This window comes from Ranitomeya imitator, chromosome 5 (assembly GCF_032444005.1).
Source record: "Ranitomeya imitator isolate aRanImi1 chromosome 5, aRanImi1.pri, whole genome shotgun sequence".
Classification (NCBI taxonomy): Eukaryota; Metazoa; Chordata; class Amphibia; order Anura; family Dendrobatidae; genus Ranitomeya; species Ranitomeya imitator.
In genome coordinates, this window is record NC_091286.1 from 267,435,485 (window position 1) to 267,458,312 (window position 22,828).

Consider the following 22,828-nt stretch of genomic DNA (forward strand, 5'->3'; position numbering starts at 1 on the left):
GCCAGCTGTACTGTTATGGACCTGGTGGTTAGGAGCACCCGGAACGACCTGATGGTTAAACTCTCACAGGACAAGCTCTGGGAAGTGGGAACTCTGCTGACCGCAACCCCTAATCCTATCACACAACTAGAAATAGCCATGGAGCGTACCTAACACGGCCTAGACGCCTCTTCACAGCCTAAGAGCTAACTAGCCCTAGAAATAGAAAATAAAGCCTACCTTGCCTCAGAGAAATTTCCCAAAGGAAAAGGCAGCCCCCCACATATATTGACTGTGAGTTAAGATGAAGTCACAAACACAGAAATGAAACAGGTTACAGCAAAGGGAGGCCCGACTTACTAAACAGACAGAGGATAGGAAAGGTATCTTTGCGGTCAGCACAAAAAACTACAAAAGACCACACAGAGTGTACAAAAAGACCTCCGCACCGACTCACGGTGCGGAGGTGCCACTCTGCATTCCAGAGCTTCCAGCTAGCAAGGCAAAATCATTATAGCAAGCTGGACAAGAAAACAATGAACAAATAATTTACTAGCAGGGACTTAGCTTCTGCTGGAGTAGACAGGTCACCAGAAAGATCCAAGAGCGAACTGAACCAGTACAAGAACATTGACAGCTGGCATGGAGTAACGATCCGAGTGGAGTTAAATAGAGCAGCCAGCCAAAGAATAAATTCCGTCACCTGTGGAAGGAACCTCAGAAGCAGCAGCTCCACTCACAGCCACCAGAGGGAGTCCATGGACAGAATTCGCCAAAGTACCATTCATGACCACAGGAGGGAGTTCGATCACAGAATTCACAACATAGGCGTGTTAATAAAGTGTCGCACTGCCCAAGACTCATAGCAGGAAGCTAAGAAGATAACAATGCTCAGATATTAACCCATTCAGAGAAGTGCTCTAGCGTTCGCTTAAGTCATCCCTATTAAAACTGGGGCATGGCCTAGCGTTAGATGCAGAAGTAGAAAGAGTGAATTCGAATATGGATGTAACAGGTTACAAGTTCAGGTTTAAAGCTATCTGAACCTGGCATACTACTGATGTGTTTTAATGTTTCACAGGTGGATTTTGCCCTCGTTACCACTTACCCCTTACCAGGGTGTAGCTACAACTGCTATCTCTGTTTGACCTCATTGCTATGTTATTGTCTGGAGCAGTTCAAGAATAAGTCTATAATTTATGTATAAAATAATTCAACTTGTAAATTATGTCTACAAATAACAGATTTTAAAATGTTATCTGTGTTTTTTTTATTAAGAACATGAGAGATTTGCATCATTTACATTAGTATGCAACACAGTATTCCTTTCCTCAGACCGTAAGCCGAGACACTTCTGACAGTAGTCAAGACATTCAATGTGGTGATCAGCCTTAATCACCAAATCAACAGCTGCTCTCTGCAAATTTGCTACATTGGATAATGAACAGAGAAGAAGAAAGTGTCAGTCTATTGTGTCAGTGACATTATCTGGATCAATTGTACTGAAAAATGAGTCAATGCCATTATGGTAACGCACTCTACATTTTTTTTTAGTAGTGAATCAATTTTTCTTCATCGGATCACATACAGAATAAATGACACCAAGTAGAGGTAACAGACACTGTCACTTGTGGGACTGGTTGTGACTGAGAGGTCAATGAAGTTCAAGATTACATAAGCCAAAGGAAGAGGAGCAAAACAGAGCTATGCACAGTCTACAGTCAGCAGTCAGTGGCTCTTGGCTTTTATCAGAAGAGGATACCGTAAATGGGTTTGAGTTTGACATTGCTAGAAACTAACATTTCCCTTGGTAGTGTGATTCTTTGCTTTTTGAATAGTAGGGTACTGTGACAGGGTCACTGGCACAGTACAGTATGTGAGGGGAGATATGTGTCACGGAGACTGCTTTTCTCCGTGATCTAGAAACCCATAAGTTTCTTTTCACCATGATATGTGCTAAATGAGTTAAGCGGCCATGTTATGGGCAGGTTTTTAGCTGAGTAGGTAAGAGATGGGCGGAATGCCTACTCACCATATCTCCACCTCAAGGGTGTGGCTGGGGAAATAAATGTCCAGCCAGTTTTTTTTCTTGGGTCTGTGTTGTGAGAGGCAAGCAATAATCTAGGCTGATGCTCCTGTGGGAGCTGCCATATGTGTTGGCCCAGAAGTGCTGAGTGGGACTGTTCATGAACTTTTTATTTCCTTTTGAGCCTGAAATGCTGTCTTTTCTTTTACCATTTTGGGTTTATGATACAATACACCACCCAGAGACTTTAACCCCACATGTGCCTGTGTCTACCTCGAGAAGCAGCTAAGTAAGCCAACCTTCCACAAGTGGTGTTTTGGATTCGGGCAAACATTCCAGGATCACATGTAGCAGCGGTGGACAAATCGTATGTCCTGGGTTAAGGCATCAGCGGAGATGGAACAGCGGTCGGACAAAATGGAAGAACTACTCAAGCACCTTATCCTGAGCCGGCAGCAACAGCACCAGGAGACCAATAAACTCAACAGCTGCAACAACAGCAAAGGCAGATGGAACCCCTGACATGAGAGGTCCACAGCATAGAAACTGCCCCTCCCCCACATCAAGGTGATGACTTGTGCGTCCGGAAAGCAGTAAGATGAGCCAGGCAAAAGATGACCCCAGGGGATGGGATGATATAGAGGCATTTTTGACTGTTTTGAATGGATTGCATAGCGGGAGAGGCTGCCCCTGGAGCAGTGGGTGGAGGTGCTGGCCCCATATCTGACAGGTGAACCCCAGAAAGCCTATTTTTACTTGGCCTTGCAGGATGCCTGGGAATATGCCAAGTTGAAAATGGAGATATAGTGCACGCTCAGGGGTCACGATGTCTGTCAGAGCCCAAAGGGTTCATCACTGGGCGTATTGTGGTGACAAACCTCCCCGCTCACAAATGATTAACTTGTTGCATTTGGTCCACAAATGGTTACAGCTGGAGTCCTCCACTTAAGCCCAGATGGACGAGCGGGTCATCATAGACAGATTTATTCCCTCACCAGGTCTGTGCAGACCTGGGTTGCCCAAGGAGTCCCCCCAAAATGCAGATGACCTGGTGTGCCTCATAGAAAGGTACAAGATGGTCAAGAGGTCCCTGAAGAAGCCAGGGGGTGGTGCATCTCCATAACGGGATACCCAGTTGGAGCTCGTGTCACAAAAGAGGGCTAACAGAGCCACCACAGGGGGAAGTCCGAGGTCCCAAGGAGCCGCTGAGTGGCTACCAAAGGTTGTTGGTAAAGACCTAATCTGCTAGCAGTGTCACGGTCCTGGACACATAGCGGCCCGTTGTCCTATGTCTGCCGAGCAGATGAATTGTAGCCTGGGCAGGCGCTGCTCGCATTATGCCTGCTCAGCCTGCAGTGTGGACTATCAGCCCAGAGAGGGGCCCCAGTCATGCCCCGTAACCATAAACAGAGTGCTGGTATCAGGACTCGTAGACTCTGGGAGTTTGGTGATCTTGATAAGGGTCACACTTTCCCAACAGTTGATCCCAGGGAAATATGTGGGCGTATGCTGTACCCACGGGGATGCCAAAGACTACCTAGTTGCCAGATTGATGATTAAAATGATCCGTGGTATGGAGTTCCATGAGGTCAGGGTAGTCAGAGACTTACTACACCCTTTGAAAATTGGGCGGTACTTCAGCCTGTTCTGGGACTTGTTGGGAAAGGTAGGGTTGCCTAATGGCTCAGGCAGGAGCCAGCGCCACCCTGAAGAATCCCCGTCGCAGACAGAGGTGGAGGAGTTCCCCTTGTGTGTCCTAGCTGGTGATAAGGATGAAATGGTGACCAGTGAAGCTGAGGTTCCTGAGCTGGGGGTTTCTGGGGAAAATTTGGGGACTTCTCAAATGTAGGATCTTACCCTAAAAGGGGCCTTTAAAATGTGTCTGTGATTGATGGGGTTGCTCAAGAGTCGGGGGCCTGACACCAGGTACCCACACTTCGTAGTCAATAGCGAATTGTTGTATAGAGTGACTACACTGAGGGGAGGTAAAATAGTCAAGCAGCTGTTGGTTCCAGGGCCATACCGGCAGAGGGTTCTAGACATGGCCCATTCGCATGTTTTGGGGGACATCTAGGTGTGGAGAAAACACAGGAGAGAATTCTGCAGAGGTTCTATTGGCTGGGTTGTTATCGGGAGATCCTGAATTATGGTAGGTTCTCCCCCATCTGCCAGATAACAGCTCCCTCTGTGCACTTCCGAAGTCTTCTAGTCCCGTTACCGGTAATAGGGATCCTGTTTGAGCGAATTGCCATGGACCTAGTAGGTCTGTTAGTTAAGTCTGCACGAAGACACCAATATATCCTAGTGGTCATGGACTATGCAACCTGGTACCCTGAAGCAGTACCCCTAAGGAACTCTTCAGCTAAGAGTATTGCCTGGGAGCCTGTCCATATTTTTGCTACAACGGGCCTGCCGAAAGAGATTCTGACAGACCAGGAACCCGCTTCATGAGCAAGGTTATGAAAGAACTCTGTAGAGTCCTCTAGATTGCCCAGCTGCAAACCTCAGTGTACCATCCACAGACCAATGGCCTAGTAGAGCGCTTCAATAAAACCCTGAAAGCCATGCTCAAAAAGGTAATTGAGAAGGACAGTCAAGGAGGGGACTACCTGCTTCCATTTCTACTCTTCTCCATAAGGGAAGTTCCCTAGGCCTCTACTGGCTGCTCGCCGTTCGAACTCCTGTATGGTCGACATCCGCAAGGGCTCATGGAAACGTAGGAAGCTTAGGTCACGCCATACTGGAGTATCATAGAGCATTTCGCCTAGCTGCAGGAGAGAATGGCGAAAGTGATGCCTATTGTGAAGGAGCATCTTCTCCAGGTACAGGAGGCTCAGGCAAGGGTGTATAACCGATCAGCAAGTCTGAGGCAGTTCCAGCCAGGGAACCGCGTGCTAATGCTTATCCCCACGGTGTAGAGAAAGTTCCTAGCCAAGTGGCAAGGCCTATACAAGGTGGTGAAAAAACTGGGCGAAGTTAATTACAAGGGAAAAAATATGAATAATTTCAGCTCACCACTATGATGGCTGTTTCAGACACTTCAGCACGGAAGTAATTCAGTCCAGACTAAGCACAGCTGTATCCAAGCAAAAAAAGGGACTGTATCCAGCGAGCGTAGAAGGAATAGTGATAGACGTTTAGGCAAAGAACTTCTCAATATTTAATGAATAAAAAAATGTTACATGTATAGAGAAATATTTAACCCCTCATCCCCCCTAAAACTACGCATTTCGGCAGATGCCTTTTTCAAGTTGTACAATTTGAAATAGGCATCTGCCAAAACGTATAGTTTTAAAGGGGTGAGTTGTTAAACCTTTGTCTATACATGTAACATTTTTGGATTCATTAAATATTGAGAAGTTCTTTGCATAAACATCTATCACTGTTCCTTCTACACTTGATGGATACACTCTCTTTTTTTGCTTGGAAGTTAATTATAAGGCACACCAGTCGGGGTGAAGGAAGCCACACCAGGTCTACCATGTGAACTTGCTAAAACCTTGGAGAGATCGAGAATCGCTGGACACCCCTTGTGTACGATGTCACAATTGCAGAGACTCTGACGCCGGCCCAGAGGCAACAGTGTCGGGAGCTGTTGCAGCAGACCTATTCTCAGAGTTGCCAGGGTTTAAGCAGGTGGTTGAGCATGACGTGTTGACAAAACCGCATGTAAGGGTGAACCTCAAGCCCTATTGAATTCTGGAAGCACGGAGAGAGATGATATCCAATGAGGTGAATAGGATGTTAGACCTCGGAGTGATAAAGGAGTTGAATAGTGGATGGTCGAGTCCCATCGTCCTCGTACTGAAGCCTGACAGTGAGTGGCGGTTCTGCAATGACTACTGCAAGCTAAATGAAGTCTCTAGTTTTGATGCTTACCTGATGTCTCATGTGGAGGAACTCATTGAGAGACTTGCACCCTGGTATTGTATATTACAACCCTGGACCTGATGATGGGCTATTGGCAGATCCCCATGTCCCAGAGTGCCAAGGAGAAGGCAGCCTTCTTGACACCTGATGGGTGTTTTCAATATGCCAGGATGCCCTTCGGTCTGCAGGGGGCCCCGGCCAACTTCCAGAGGGCAATGGATTGGATCCTGGCTCCGCATAAGAAGTATGCCAAAGCGTACCTCAATGACATACTGGTCCTTAGCCCTGACTGGGCTAGTCATCTGCCAAAGGTACAGGCAGCTCTGGATGCTTTAACACCTTTCTGACCTCGGACGGGATAGTACGTCCGAGGTCAGAACCCTTGCTTTGATGCGGGCTCCGACGGTGAGCCCACATCAAAGCCGTGACATGTCAGCTGTTTTGAACAGCTGACATGTGCCCGCTATAGCGTTGGGTGAAATCGCGATTCACCCGCCGCTATTAACTAGTTAAATGCCGCTGTCAAACGCTGACAGTGACATTTAACCGGCGCTTCCGGCCATCGGGCCGGAAATGAGCGCATCGCCAACCCCGTCACACGATCAGGGGGTCAGCGATGCGCGTCAGGATAGTAACCATAGACGTTCTTTAGACCTCTATGGTTACTGATGCCGGCCTGCTGTGAGCGCCACCCTGTGGTCGGCGCTCAGAGCAAGCCTGCAATTCAGCTACATAGCAGCGATCTGATGATTCTACTGCATAGAGAGTAATTCTACTGCACAGAGATGATCTGATCATCGCCTCTATGAAGCTGAGACTATTGAGTTGTGCCAATTTCTAGCCTCCCATGGAGGCTATTGAAGCATGGCAAAAGTAAAAACAAAAAAAAAGTTAAAAAAAAATGAAAATAATATAAAAGTTGAAATCACCCCCTTTCTCACCATTTAAAATAAAAAAATAAAAAAAAATCAAACCTACACATATTTAGTATCGCCGCGTTCAGAATTGCCCGATCTATCAATAAAAAAAGGATTAACCTGATCACTAAATGGCATAGCGAGAAAAAAATTTGAACCGCCAAAATTACGTTTTTTTGGTCGCCGCAACATTGCATTAAAATGCAATAACGGGCGATCAAAAGAACATTTCTGCATAAAAGTGGTATCAATAAAAACTTTGGTTTGGAAAGCAAAAAATAAGCCCTCAACCAATCCCAGATCACGAAAAATGGAGACACTACGGGTATCGGAAAATGGCGCAATTTTTTTTTTCAGCAAAGTTTGGAATTTTTTTTCACCACTTAGATAAAAGAGAACCTAGACATGTTTGGTGTCTATGAACTCGTAATGACCTGGAGAATCATAATGGTAGGTCAGTTTTAGCATTTAGTGAACCTAGCAAAAAAGCCAAACAAAAAACAAGTGTGGGATTGCACTTTTTTTGCAATTTCACTACACTTGGAATTTCTTTCCCGTTCTCTAGTACATGACATGGTAAAACCAATGATGTCATTCAAAAGCAAAACTCGTTTTGCAAATAATAAGCCCTCACATGGCCATATTGATGGAAAAATAAAAAAGTTATGGCTCTGGGAAGGAGGGGAGCGAAAAACAAACACGGAAAAACGGAAAATCCCAAGGTCATGAAGGGGTTAAGAAAAGCGGGGTTCACGATAAATCTGAAAAAATGTGCCATAGGGAAGGAAGAGGCCAAGTACCTAGAATATGTAGTCAGAAGGGGCAAAGTTAAGCTGCAAATCAACAAGATTGAGGCGATTCAAGAGTGGCCGCAACCGCTTTCAATAAGCAAGTAAGGGCGTTTCTTGGAATTGTGGGGTACTATCGGCGATTCATTTCAAATTTCACTATGATCGCCACGCCATTGACAGATCTTCTTAAAGACACCAAATCGACGATAGTTAAATGGTCTGTTGACACAGAGATAGCGTTCCAGGAACTGAAGTGAACTCTGTGTAAACATCTGGTTCTGGTGGCACCAAACTTCAACAAAGAGTTCGTGGTCCAGACAGATGCATCAGAAGTTGGCTTGGGCCATGCTGTATCAAGTAATAAATGAAGAAGAACTTCCCATCCTGTATTTGAGCCGGAATCTCTAGTCATGCGAGAAGAACTATGCCATCATCGAGAAAGAGTGTCTAGCCTTAAAATGGGCCATAGATACATTGAGATATTATCTACTAGGCCTGCAACTCTGGGATGGTTAAGGGAGAAAAAGGGTAAGAATACCCGAGTGACTAGGCTGTTCTTAGGACTCCTAGATTTCAAGCTCCATGTAGAACACAGGCCCCGGAGGTCACACAGGAATGCAGATACCCTTTCCTGAATTCCCTGTGTGGTGTGCTGAAGAGGGGAATATGAGACAGGGTCACAGGCATGGCATGTAAGTGGAGATATGTGTCATGGAGACTGCTTTCCTCCATAATCTCGAAACCCATAAGTTTCTTTTCGGCAAGATATGTACTGAAGGAGTTAAGCAGCCATGTTATGGGTGGGTTTTTAGGTGAGTAGGTAAGAGATTCACCTGCTTAATGTGAAATTAACATATTGGTAATGGTTGCAGTGAAGCCATGTATCTAAGAACATAAGACCCGATTCATAATTTATGTTTTTATTTCCGTCACTTCTCATTTTTTAATTGATATTCGCTGTTGTTTATTCCGTCATATTATTTTTAATGGTGAGCACGCTTCATATTCTTCATCTTTGACCTGTTTAGCTCAAAATGTTGCACTTTTCACAAAATGGCACAAAAATTGGGCGAAAATAGCTCTCATGTTTTTTTTTAATAAACCTATATTATTAGATCTATAAAACTTTCTCTAGATTTAAAGATGTCTCTATATGTCAAAGGTTAACATTTTTCAAAGGAGCTCATAGACAGAAATTCTTCAACTTTAATGAGAAGTCATTTTATTGGGAAGTCATAAAAACATATCGTAGTAACATTCGAAAACGGTCCATAAAGAAAAACACCAATGCATTTCTGGTGCACATGGCACGTTTACTCATGGTTACCTTCTCTTCAGGTACACCATAATTTGTTATATTGCAGGTAATATTTTATGACATTGAGCATTTACCTTAAATTTCAGTAATAAATGAAGAATAACTATAACTGAACTAAAAGTAACACATTCTTTACCTTGGACGCCATCTTCTATATCACTAACTTCTTCGGCAGTCGTCTTTGCATGGTCCAACGTTTCGGTGGTTTCCTTGTGTACCCGCTGACTTTTTATCTGTGCTCGGTTTCCCTACATAGAGCGAATGTCAATAAAAGTTCACAGTGTTATATTCCGAATTGACAGAAAGCGCTTCACATTCTGATTTCTGAGCTGCACATTCCATGCACAGCTGGCTGTACATACTGCACATACAGACACCCAGAGTCAACATTTTATATGGATCCAGTACACACACAAAATTGTGTCATTTGCCAAACATATTTATATTGCTAAATTCCATGAGTAATAATGATTCTAGTGGAATTGTACCTTTCTAATCAGATATATTGTATAAGGGAAAAAAGCAAGAAGGTTAATACTTTCCATCATTAAAGCGATTGTTCGCCTCTGGGGACAATTTTTATATTTATTTTTTTTTTTTTTTATTTGTACTTAAATAATCATTTATTTTAATTTGGTTTTATTAAAGGCGTTGTCCAGCCTTAGGCTACAAGACGTGTAAATCCTCACACCACTGCGCACTGAAACAAAGCCTGAAAAGATGTCTAACATGTTCAAATGGGCTTTGTGTCACCAGTGCAAGTGCTGGATAAGGTGTTGTTGTTGTGTATATGCTAAATAGCCATTATGGACAAATCAGCAGTATAAAATATCATAAATGATTTTCTATTATAGAATAAGATGAAGAAATTAGTAACAATGAAAATGTATTGCTGGCCAAACTAGCTAGATCCTGATACCTTCCCACATTAATGCATAGTCTTTCATTATGATCATTTCTAGCAGCAAACATGGCATCTCATATATTTGATATAACATTCTATTCTTGCCACAAATCGATGATGCCTACTTCATCTACTTTATTACAATCTAAAACTCTGACTCTCATTTCCACATCCACAAATGATGCTTTAGGTGGTAAAAGCCTCAATATTGGGCAATCAGCAAAAATTGTGCACAGTGAAAATTACTCAATTTATACATATGTGTTGCATATAGCATTCCGTACTTCTAGCTATAGAGGATATAAAATGGTCACTCTTAATCTGTCGACATCGCCATTGTAGCGAATGTTCTCACATATTAATAATAAGCGCATGCAATCTTTTCTAACCTTCTCGGCAAGTTTATTGACTTCTCCCTGGAGAATATCTCCTTCAGTTTCAACATTATCAATCTGTAGATCCTCATACAATGAATGATTTTTCTTCTCTATTAGTTTCTCCTTTAAATGATAAAACAGTATAGTATAAATAATGACAGTATATGAGATATCATATAAGTTACCATTACAATGTCACCAGATTCAACAATTTGCATTATAATTTTCTATTTTTAGACAATAATTTTTTTGTTTGTTTTTGAGCAGTCACATACTAAGATCTGTAACGTTTTTAGTTTGCCACATGAAATCTTTAAAGTGCTTATTTTTGCAAGGACAAATTGACTTTTTCATATCTACCATTTGAGGGTCCATACAACTTTTTGATTAAAGGGGTGGTCAGAAACTAAAATTTATTTTAATCCTAAATCTCTATCTATTTGATATCATCTGATTTTTTTCCGTAATACTTTAATTAAAAAGTATCTTTTTTTCCCTCACTACTCTATTTAAATGCTTTATTTTTTTACTGATTCCTTTGTAATGATGCCTTGTTTGAGAATCCCAGTGCTTTCTGCAATACTCAAATGAGTCATCATCAGAGGCCGGAGGCAGCAGTCTCTGCCACAGCCTTTGCCCCCACCCTAAAATGAAGCGTCATCAGCGACGTTCATTTCAGGGGTTGGGCTAGTCTCCGTTCTACTGACCATGCTTCAGTTGTCAATTTTGATGAATACTCAGTAGATTCCTGTCACTGTGCACTACTCTTTTCAGTGCACAGTGACAATGCGCTCCCCCGCCAGACGGGAAAAGAGCGCACTGTTAGTCTATGTTCTTATGTTCAGTAATCATCTGTTAGAATGAATCCAGCAGCAATCCATTTGCAAAAAAGATCTGTTTTCCAAAGACTTCAATGTTAAAAAAACGAATCCAGCAGAGTTCATTTAAAAAAAAAAAAAAAGTTATGTCTGCACAACTTTTTTGCCAATAGATTGCTGCTGGATTTGTTCTAACGAATCATTACTGGACATGTGAATGTAGCCTTAGTGTGCATTGTAAGAAAAGAATGAGTGAGCAGAGACCAGCGCCACCCTCGCATGTGACATCACTAGGCTATACTAGATAGATTAGTGAGGTAACAATAGGGACTTTTTAATTAAAATATATTAGAAAAAAGATTGAATTTTGAATTTTAATAGATAAAGAATGAGGATTAAAATAACAAAATACATTTTAGTTTTGGATCACCACTTTAACCCCTTAACGACCGCCGATACGCCTTTTAACGGCGGCAGTTAAGGGTACTTAAACCACAGCGCCGTTAATTAACGGCGCTGTGGAAAAACAGAATAGCGCCCCCCAGGGTCGGATTTTCTCTGGGGTGTCGGTTGCCGGGGGTAGCTGAGACCCCAGAGGACATGATTTGGGTTTTTTTTACCGACCCCCGGGTTGCGATCGCCGGTAATTAACCGTTTACCGGCGATCACAAAAAAAACCAAACACGCGATTTCCCTTTTAATTTCTCTGTCCTTCGATGTGATCGCACATCAGAGGACAGAGAAATGGGGTCCCCGATAGCCCCCCCGATACTCACCTGTCTCCCCCAGTGCTCCTCGTGGCTCCCGATGGGCGCCGCCATCTTCTTCCTGCAAAAAAATGGCGGACGCGTGCGCAGTGCACCCGCCGGCCAGCACCCGGAGGATCTTTGGGGTCTCGGCTGCCGGGGGTAGCCGAGACCCCAAAGAACATGATCAGGGTCGGTTCTTACCGACCCCTGTTTTGCGATCGCCGGTAATTAACTGTTTACCGGCGGTCCCCCCAAAAAAGCGATCGGTCATTCTTTGTCCTCTTTGTCCTCCGATGTGCGATCACAGAGAAATAGGGGGATTCGGGGACCCTATCATACTTACCGGTGTCCCTGGGTCCTCCTGCGTCCCCTCCTGCCTGCCGGCTTCTTCATATGGAAAGAAAATGGCGGGCGCATGCGCAGTGCGCCCGCCATCTACCGCCATCTGCTGGCCGGCAGGAGAAAGGAGTTGGGGCTAAAATTAGGGTTAGGGTTAGGGTTGGGGCTAAATTTAGGGTTAGGGTTGGGGCTAAATTTAGGGTTAGGGCTAGGGTTAGGCTTCTCTCACACTTGCGTCAGTACGGGGCCATCGCAATGCGCCGGCCCGACGTACCGACGCACGTTGTGAAAATTGTGCACAACGTGGGCAGCGGATGCAGTTTTTCAATGCATACGCTGCCCAGTCTATGTCCTGGGGAGGAGGGGGCAGAGTTACGGCCACGCATGAGCAGAAATGGCGGACGCGACGTACAAAAAAAAGGTTACATTGAACTTTTTTTGTGATGACGGTCTGCCAAAACACAACAGATCCAGTGCACGACAGACGCGACGTGTGGCCATCCGTCGGCAATACAAGTCTGGGCAAAAAGGCATCCTGCGGGCACATTTGCAGGATCCGTTTTTTGTCCAAAACGACGGATTGCAATGGATGCCACACGACGCAAGTGTGAAAGTAGCCTTAGGGCTTGGGTTAGGGTTGGGGCTAAAGTTAGGGCTAGAGTTAGGGTTAAATTTAGGGTTAGGGTTGGGGCTAAATTTAGGGTTAGGGTTAGGGCTAAAGTTAGGGTTAGGGCTAGGGTTGGGGCTAAAAATTAGGGTTAGGGATAGGGTTGGGGCTAAAGTTAGGGTTAGGGCTAGGGTTGGGGCTAAAGCTAGGGTTAGGGTTGAGGCTAAAGTTAGGGCTAGGATTGGGGCTAAAGTTAGGGCTAGGGATGAGGCTAAAGTTAGGGTTAGAATTGGGATTAGGGTTTGGAATAGGGTTGGTATTAGGGTTACAATTGGGATTAGGGTTAGGTTTGGGACTAGGGTTAAGATAGGGTTGGGTGCAATCTTGCACAGCACAGGCGTGTACTATGGAGGACAGAGAATGAACTTCAATCCAATATTGCAGCCAGCATGCAGCCAGCGGGTAAGGAAAGGGTGAATCAAAAACCCCAAAACCCCGCCTCCATGGCTGAAGATTGTTCCCTCCAAATTCAGGTGACAGTGTCCCTTTAACTTACTTTCCATTTCTTAGAGGAGGTTAGCAAAAAAAATAGTTATTCTGGCATTGAGATATACAGTATATATATATATATATATATATATATATATACACGGTATATATATACAAGTATATATATATATTCATTGAATTTACTACATATTATTAATCTTCTCATTTTTTAATAGGTTGTTACGTTTGTGACTATAGCAATTATTTACACTTTTATTAAACTATTTGTCATGATACTTTGTAACAAAATAGGGTTTATTATCTTGATTTTTTTTTACATTCACATTTTATTTCTTTTAGTTGCAGTCAGGGACTTGACCATATAATTCTCCTATCAGTTTGTTAAAACACTGAAATATCTCTGTATTGTAATTTATTATGCCTGACAGGTAGCCTTTCAGGTCCTGCCTTTGTAAGGTCATAGTAGACACATATAGACCTGGTTAGGCCCCCTGATTACATGGCAACAAGACAGCACTTAGCGATCGCACTGTCAATGGGTTTACCAAGGGAACACCCTACCCCTGAAAAATCACTTATGTGATACAATTGCTAATGACCAAATCTGACATGTTCCTACTTTATACACCTTTCTTTTAATTGAGTGCACCTTGCTCATTGAGAAAATATCTAAATGACTGCCATTAGATTAACAAACAACTGCAAAAGCATTCAATTATAGAGCTTCGCCATATAATACTACTTGAGTTCTGGAAAAAGAAAAAAAATCTATACCTTGAGAAAAAGGACAGAGGAATTAATGTTGCCAAGAACTCTGTTAACTGCAACTCCAGTGGATATACTCAGTATAGTTGACCTAGTTTCATTAAGAAGTAAGTCGCTGAGCCGGAGGTCATCAATCAGGTCCCAGATACATTTATCACAATCTAGAAAAGCAAGAGAACAGTTCACATACATCGGACAACACTCTCTGTATATTTGACAGTTTCTACTGTACCCTTGAGAAAATGTAATATTTTGTTTCTATCTTCATCTTGAACATTTTCTTTAAAATCTTAATTGGGCTACCCCAACTAGAAAACTCGACCTATCAGTAGAAGGACCTAGAGACTGCTTCTCTGTTCAAGAAATCACTCTGTTAAAAGGGAATCTGCCAGTAGGAAATCCTCCGGAGCTATCTATATAGGCATGTAGGTCTTAGGAAGCTGAATAAAATGATACCTTGATATCTATAATCCGACGTCTTATTCCAGAGAAATCCATGTTTTCCTATATATGTAAATGAACTGTTAAGATCTATGGGCCGGACATTGAACTGCATGAGAATCTGCCATTAGATTGTATTTTAAATGAAGCAGGAGATACCAGGGTTAGACATGTATATCAGGAGAGCAGACTGTCAGTCAGTAGTGATGCTCCCCTTCATTAAAAAAAAACAGGAAAGGCAAACTCTAATACAGATCTATGTCCAGCCCATAGATCTTACCAGCTCATTTACATATTGAGAAAAACATGGATTTCTCTGGAATATGACATCGAAACTCAGATATCAAGGTATTATTTTATTCAGCTTCCTATGACCTACATGCCCATATAGGCGACTTAGGATAGTTGATCCTACTGACAGATACCCGATAACTATTTTTAAGAGATCCTGCAAGAGAATGAGCCAATCTGACTATGATAAAGAGGTAACTAAAGCAAGGCGGAGCCATCTGGAGTGGATATACTCTGCACCTCGGAGTGGCAGTTCACCCATGCTGGGGGGTGCGTTATTCCCAGTCACGTTCTCTCACACCATTGTCCCTATCCAGCACAACTATACAAGGGTAGCTCATTTCATTTTGTTTCTCCAAAGATCACCATGACATATTCTGTGAGGGGGCACCACCTTTGTTTTATTTGTTTTTGGTGTGGTGACAAGATGGGTGTAAGATATAAAGTGTGCACCATGCGCCAAAAAATGTGCCAGAATACTGGAGCAAATTTCTGGCCTAAAGTAAGACGATTAATAAGAGGTATAAGCAGAGGCAATAGTAATTAAAGGTTCACCATAGATATCAAGCAGCACGAGCCATAGAGATATCATAGACTCATTTTAAGACTGTTTAGCCTGAGTTTATTCTGTCTAAAATTAGAGAGTTCTGGTATATCTGCTTCAATGTGTATATAGTTTGCACTTTAACTGTCTTTTACAATACAATACACTTTGTCAGAAATGGATGAAAGCGTACAGTTTGGCTTTCACAGCTTCCATTGGAAGGTTTAGAGCTCGCTATGCCTCGTTTTCACCAATAAATCAGATTGCTGACCGCCCTTCTCATTATGAGGTCTAAATAATCATGCCCAGGAGTAAAAAGAATTCTTCAGTTTTGTTAGAATGAAGATGTCTCCTTTTTGTTGAAAAAATAATAAAAGGTGAAAAACTTACTGAATGAACAATCAGATCCACTTGGGGATTCGGGGTCCTCTAATAGACACTCTCCGGTTTTATTGTTGCACGGTCCTCCGCCACAGTTGCATTCTTAATGATCAGGAAACAGTGTTAGCGGTGCAAAGAATAAACAAGTCATTATTTTATAGGAAGCAGCACACAGCCAGAATGTGAAACATTTGTGTAGTACATAAACCTTTCAATTGTTAACATACTTTTAACTAAAAACTTTGTATGGAAAACAGAAAATTGACCCAAAATAAAGGCTGTCGCAGAAATACAAGTGCTTTTCCTCCTAGCCTTTAATATATAAGTTGATGTTTCCTAACCTTCATGATTCCAACGTGGTGCACATAACTTTATACTAACAGGAAATAACTTAAACATCTAGATTTGAAAAGTTCATAAATCTATTTTTCTGCTTATAGTGTCTTAAAACTTATTGTCATACAAAGGGCAGGACAACCTTCAGAGGTATAACTGTTGCGCACCTGTTCCTTCTAGGCTGGGCTTAGCTCCCTTCCCTTATGGCTGACGCCCTTTGCTGTGCTCCACAATGGGTTTTACAGATTGCCTGCTGTGTTCCTGTGGCATGATTTTCCTAAGCCCCTTAAGGCCCTGCTATAAACACACTTGTGCCTTGGTATTGAGACACCAGAGTTCTGTTTGGCGTGTGCCACCATCTGTTCATACTGTGAAGTCATCTTGCAATGCTCTTGTTATTCCTGCATATTCTTAGATTTGCCATTTGATCCTCTGCTGTTATTGGACTCTGTTCATATTGTGCATTCATCTTGCTAAACTCATGTGGTTTCTGCATACTTTCAGTCCTGCTGGTTAACCCTCTGTTAGCCACATTCTGGATTAAGCCATTGGAAGCAGTAAGCATAATAACTATTAGTGGACTCTTCGTATAGTTTATTCAGCTTTGAAAAACACCTGGGGTTCCTCTGTCTACCCCTATATTCTGCTTTGCACTTGGCATTTTAGTCTGGTTCGCTGTCCTGGTTCTGTGGTTTTCATGGTGTCCAAGTCCATGCTGTTCCATGTTCTCTCTCGAAATACGTCAGAAAAACATTTCTGCACCTTCTATATTTTAAATGGATTTACAATGATTTTAAACCTCATTGTGCTGGACTTAAAACTATCATTGGACTTCACCATGTGCTCTATAGCCTCCTGTGCCAATGCCCTGCATCCATGTGCCCATCCTGACCTGCGGCTTCATGTATCCACCTCCCTAGGTAAAGCTAACAATAACGTGATGCTCATGGGCATCTCCATTTTAGATTGTAGGTCCACCTCTGAGGAATTGATTGTAAGTCCTGTCTCCTAAAATCCTTTAAAATTTACTGTTCGAAAACTCAACACGTGAATAAAGTCTAAAGTACTCACTTTAATTGGATGCAAAATACTAGCAGATTTGCAAAAGCAGAACCTGCTCCAAAATCCTCATTTACTACTGAATGTGATAGCGTGGCCTTATGTGAAAGTTAATATTTTGTCTTTATATTTATTTTACAGAAAAAATTCAAGCTCACATAAAATTTTTAAAAGACGTACTCTGACAACCAGATGGCCCGTAATTCCAATATCCGGACTTGCATCTATCACATTTCAGGCCCCCTATGCCGGGTCTACATCTGCACTGCTGAGTTATGGGGTCACAGTTGTTGTCCAAGGAGGCAACACTACATTCACACTTCTGACAGCCCAAACAACTGTCAAAACCATAGTACCCAATCTAGGAAAGAACAAAACAGAGACATGTGAATTAAATGCTATGATATAGAGAAGTTACATGTTTACAATAAAGGGAAAAGTGAAAAATTATTTTAAAAAGGTATTGGGATTTAAAAAAAAAAACCCAACACAATAATAATAATAATTATTTGTATAATAAAAATGTACAGTATTCAAAGAAACCTTCTGCATTACGATAATTCCTTCATTTTATCAGGATCTCTGCTTGACTCAGTAGGATGCTTATTTACTTCCAAAGGCAAAAATCCGTCCATGGTCATGTGACAATCACGCAGGTAAAGAGGGATCACAGTTCTAGTATATCTGTCGGAGGCGTCCACCAAGTGCATCCATGATGTGTCCAGAAAAGGACTGCATCCGTTAGAAGTAAACATTTCCTTGTGAATGGCAGGAAGTAGGCAAAACGGTGAGGAATTTATCTAGAAAATCTTAAAAGCATTTGACTATGCAAATAACATTGGATGGTTAAAACCAGAACACACTCATTCATTAAATGTTATAACTAGATATAACTTACTAATGATGAATCAATTAATTTGTAGAATATATGCACATTTCATTAAACGTGGGTATTTTTGGGATTTTCTGCTGATGTAAGGCTAGTTTCACATTTGCGTTTAAAAACGCAGCGTTTTAAATGCAAACGCAGGTGGTGAAAAAAACGCATGTAAACGCGTGCAAATGCTGCGTTTTTTAGACGCATGCGTTTTTGAATGTGGTAAAAAACACGGCGTTTTGACGTGTTTACATGCGTTTTTTCATGCGTTTGCGTTTTTGAAATGATGAGAAGTGTGTGACAGCTGCCAATCATCAAAATCAACTAGAAAACCCACTATAAACAGAAATAGCTAGGGTTAGGGTTAGGGATAGGGATAGGATCCCTAGGGTTAGGGTTAGGGTTAGGATCCCTAGGGTTAGGGTTAGGATCCTAGGGTTAGGGTTAGGGTTAGGATCCCTTTAGGGTTAGGGTTAGGATCCCTTTAGGGTTAGGGTTAGGGTTGGGGGGTGGCTTATCCGTGTGTATTCTTGTGTTTTTCTATTGAAACGTATGCGTTTAAAAACGCAAGCAAACGCATGTGCTTAAAAACGCATGCGTTTACATAGACAGCAATATGTTTTTTTGCCGCAAAAAAAGCATGCGTTTTTTGCGGCAAAAAAAGCCTCTAGAAATTACTACATGTTGCATTTCTGCAACAATACGCAAACATAGAAACGACGCATGCATCTTCAAAACGCGGCAAAACGCATGCAAAAAAACGCATGCGTTTTTAATGTTAAGTATAGAAAAAAAACGCATGCTTTTTTTGCGCTAAAACGCGGCGGCAAAAAACGCAAATGTGAAACCAGCCTAAACTAGCTCTCAAGATGAAACTGTGGAATATCGCAATATAAAGTAATACGTAGGCTTCTATTCATCAAACAGTTTTGTTAGAATTCTGGCATAAAACTGTTTTAAATTAAGCAAAATTATGCTTTTAGGTCAATCCCTGCCACCAAAAATTTTGAAAAGTGGGCAGAGTTTAGCTGGGAGGGGGCATGGCCGAGCATGCCCAACAAATTCATGGTAATTTATGCCACAACTGTGCCGTGAATTACAGCAGAAATGCATTCTAGTCCCTGACGAGCACATATCTTCCAGTGGTGGACAGGAGCTGAAAACTGCACCAAATTCGTTAAGAGGGGAACATCTATTAATGAATTTGGCACAGCCTTCATTAAGAGTAGTGATAAAGTATAGTGTAGTATATATCATTTGGTTGTTCCAGGAAAAATGTCTATCAATACTCACTTGACAATGATCACAGGTAATGCCAGTGACACCTGGTTTGCAGTGACATCTCCCCGCTATGTCATTGCACAATTCTGTACCGCACGCAGAACACTTGCATTCTGAAATATGAAATTACCATTAGGCAGCGCAGCATTATCATGTATTCAAGTGTGAACACCGGCTACTACCATTATTGGTAATGTTATTAATGGCCCTTAATTTCTATATCGACATTTTTCTTCTGACATGCTAGTGAGGTATGAGAGTTATGGTCCCTTAATTCTAGAAATGATTTTGCGGCTCAGCTCATTACCCATTCCTTAACATTTCTCATTTACATTTCAGAAGATAAACATAAGACTTCGGTTTAAAGGGAATCTATCACCAAGTTGTTGCTATGCAATCAGAGAACAGAATGATGCATAGGCAGAGACCCTGATACCAGTGATGTGTCACATACTGGGCTGCTTGCTGCAGCTTTGTGTAAAATCACTGTTTTATCGTCTGCAGTTCTACCAGTTCTCTGAATGCTGAACTTTGTATAACCATGTTTACATCACTGATGGCAGCTTTCTGTGTACATAGTGCATAGGTAGAAAGCGGCCAATCAGTAGTGGGGACGGGTTATACAGAGCTCATGAATATGGTGGGCTATATGGTAACAGATTTACCAGTCTTCTAGAGATAATCTCCTACTGATAAAATAGTCATTTTATTAAAATTACATAAATCAGCCCAGTAAGTGACACATAGCTGGAATAAGGATCTCTGTCTTTACATTATGCTGCTCTCAGATTAGATGGTGAAAACCTGTTGACAGATTCCCTTTAAAGCATTTGTGAGGTCTTTCAGATTTGTCCTGCCCATAAATGTTATTATGTATAGTAACATAACCTTTTATTGAAATAGCATTTTTTTCAGCACCTTTCTTGATTGTGCAAAGTGCTTTTTGCTGCTACCCGTTTCTGTTGATGGATCTTTTCTGGCAAGTAAGGAAAACTATTAATATATTAGATAAATTATATGTGCATAATGCTCCCATATATACTATATAGACAAAAAAATTGGACACCTACACATTACACCTACAGTAGCCTTTATGAAATCCCATTGTAGGCCCCTTTCACAAGTACGTTTATTTCCAGTACCGGAGATATCCGTGTCCGTGTGTCTGTGTGCACTACGTGTGGCACATGTGTGACAACCATGTGCCACTCGTGTGCCACATCAGTATTACACGGACGGCCGCCGGGGAAGAAGCGTTACAGTAAGCGCTGTTCCCTGACGGCTGGTGCTGAAGCCGGCTCTAATCGTTCTCCCCTGCTCTGCCAGCGATCAGAGGAGAATGATGAGCATTATATTAAAGTCCAAGCAACAGCAGGTGGTCGTTCCACAGCCACCGGCTGCTATCGTTCGGAAATAAATGAATGAAAAACCCGGCGTGGGTTTCCCCCTATTTTATTGAACCAACTAGACAAAACTCACAGCAGGGGGATGCAAACTCCAGCTGTCAGCTTATGCAAGGTTGGTTATCAAAAATAGAGGGGTCCCTACGCTGTTTTCTTTATTATTTTATTTTCGAACTATTGCAGCCGGCGGCTGTGGAACGACCACAGTGTATGGTACAAATGGTATTGCCGTGGGTGTTGGCAGTAACATGGCTGCAAGGATGCAGTTTGTGTATATGCGATCGCATGCCTACCAGACATGCTTGGCTTCTTTCAATTCACTTGTGATGAGAGAGACCGAGCACGTCTAGTTGGAATGTGACTGGAAGTATGCAAATCTCATACTTGCAGTCATGTGACCACCAGCAATACTGGTAAATCCTAACAGCATGCACACTGCACGCTGTCAGGATTCAGAAGTTTGCAGCCACATAGAGTGACCGTAGACTTTTATCACAAGACCGGACAACCCTTTTATTATGCTGTCTTAATTAGGGATGCTTGTTAATGTACAAGAACAGGTTTAATCTTTGCTAAAGTCCTTTTTTATAATAACTTTCCTTTTTTTAGAAGGCAGAAATTTCCTGTAATGTAAAACTGACAAACAAGAAATACCTTTGCAGTTCTTGGCTACTCTGGCGTCTCCGTAATAGCCTGGTGCGCAGCGCTCACAGTGAAATCCAGAGGTGTTGTGCAAGCAGCTGTTGCACTGTCCCGTTACTTCGTTACAATCTTCAAAAATCAAGTTAGGATCGGAGTTTCCACTGCAGTCACATTTTTTACATGTGCCGCCTCTCAGGAGAGGGTTGCCATAATAGCCTGGGGCACACCTTAAATAAAAATCAAGTAACCATAACAAACTGTACTCTTCACTTCACGTGAAGCCACTTAGTAAATCACATTGTTACGTGTAACGCAATGATTGAGTTAACATTTCCGTGAGACATTTGTAACGGTCTCGTTAACTGTGCTTCTATTAAACAGTTCAGTTAATTACAATTTATACGGTGGGCACCATTTAAAAAGAAAAATATACTTTGGCTTTTTGCTTAGGCGGTAAAAGTAACCTCACTACATATAAGGAGTTTACTTACTGAACAAAGCCAATTGTCTAAACTTTATGGGGCGTTTTGAACACCACTTAAATATAAATAGGAATTACTTGTAAGATTTTAAATAGGAATTACTTGTAATTTTGGGGGCATAGGAAATAAAAAGCAAGGGTTGTGCCCATATACATGAGGTAGCGGTTGGCCAAATGCTTAACTGACTTCTTTCGTCATATGTATTTTCTATGGGTAGAGGGGAAAAATTGACTACCAGGCACATTTTTCAATGGCTTGTCTCGCATGAGAACAAAGGAATTGGAAACTCCTTAAAGAGTCTGAAGCCCCATTGGGGTCACAGTCAAGATTCCCTATCAGTCTGTCTTTGGAGTGTGGGAGGAAACCGGAGAACCTGGAGGAAATCCACCAAACATGGGGAGAACATACAAACTCCTTGCAGATGTTGGTAGTAAGCAGATTTTAAATCATGTGCTCCCATCATTATTCTGACAAGGTGTAGCATGCAACAAATATTAGGAATCTGTGAACTCATGTATAGGCCTACTATAAAAGAATGCATGTCTTGGCCTATCAGGGATTGCTCTTCAATGCAGAGTATTGAATAAATCACTCGGTAAGAGAAAAGCAATAGTAGGGATTCCTTTACGCAGTGCCCAACTGAATGATTTATCAATGATGCATTCTGATATAACATCTTTTAGATGTTTGTATGAAAAGTTGAATACAATTAAAAAAGGACTTTTCATTAACTCAAAAGAGGCCTTTTTGCGCTTATTTTATTCCTTCTTCTCTGAGTATTCTTTTTTTGTTTTTTTTTAATCTGCCATACGGTTCCAGAGATATGGAACATTTTTACTTAGTAGATATTTTTATGTTCTTTGCCAAGTAGGCGGTACTCGCTGGGTATTAGTGCAAGGACGCCCCCAGAAAATCTGTGAGCTGCTCCCCCTCAGTAAAGACAATACAAATTTACTAGTGAAGGGAGATTCGATTTGTAAGACTCTGGACCATTGGCCAGGTTAGTAATCTGGATCACAGGATGGGAGGCCTGTGAATCTTCTTGCTTGTCAGCTTTCGCGGCTTTTGATTAGCCAGGCTGGTGTAATGTCATTATTGGCTAATCAAAAGAAGATCCGGAA

At 42.0% G+C, this 22,828-nt stretch overlaps 1 protein-coding gene across 2 annotated transcripts in view; it reads right to left on the bottom strand.

The window, feature by feature from the left end:
• The window catches only part of LAMA4 (laminin subunit alpha 4), a 188,765-nt gene that overhangs the window by 68,984 nt on the left and 96,953 nt on the right, over positions 1 to 22,828 (bottom strand). For both annotated transcript variants that reach the window (XM_069726155.1, XM_069726154.1), the window contains exons 5-11: positions 21,238 to 21,452; positions 19,193 to 19,293; positions 17,203 to 17,383; positions 15,637 to 15,729; positions 13,980 to 14,131; positions 10,195 to 10,305; positions 9,038 to 9,149 (exon numbers count right to left, since the gene is read on the bottom strand). In XM_069726155.1, the coding sequence (XP_069582256.1) occupies positions 9,038 to 9,149; positions 10,195 to 10,305; positions 13,980 to 14,131; positions 15,637 to 15,729; positions 17,203 to 17,383; positions 19,193 to 19,293; positions 21,238 to 21,452 (965 nt within the window). The remainder of the gene's footprint in view (positions 1 to 9,037; positions 9,150 to 10,194; positions 10,306 to 13,979; positions 14,132 to 15,636; positions 15,730 to 17,202; positions 17,384 to 19,192; positions 19,294 to 21,237; positions 21,453 to 22,828) is intronic.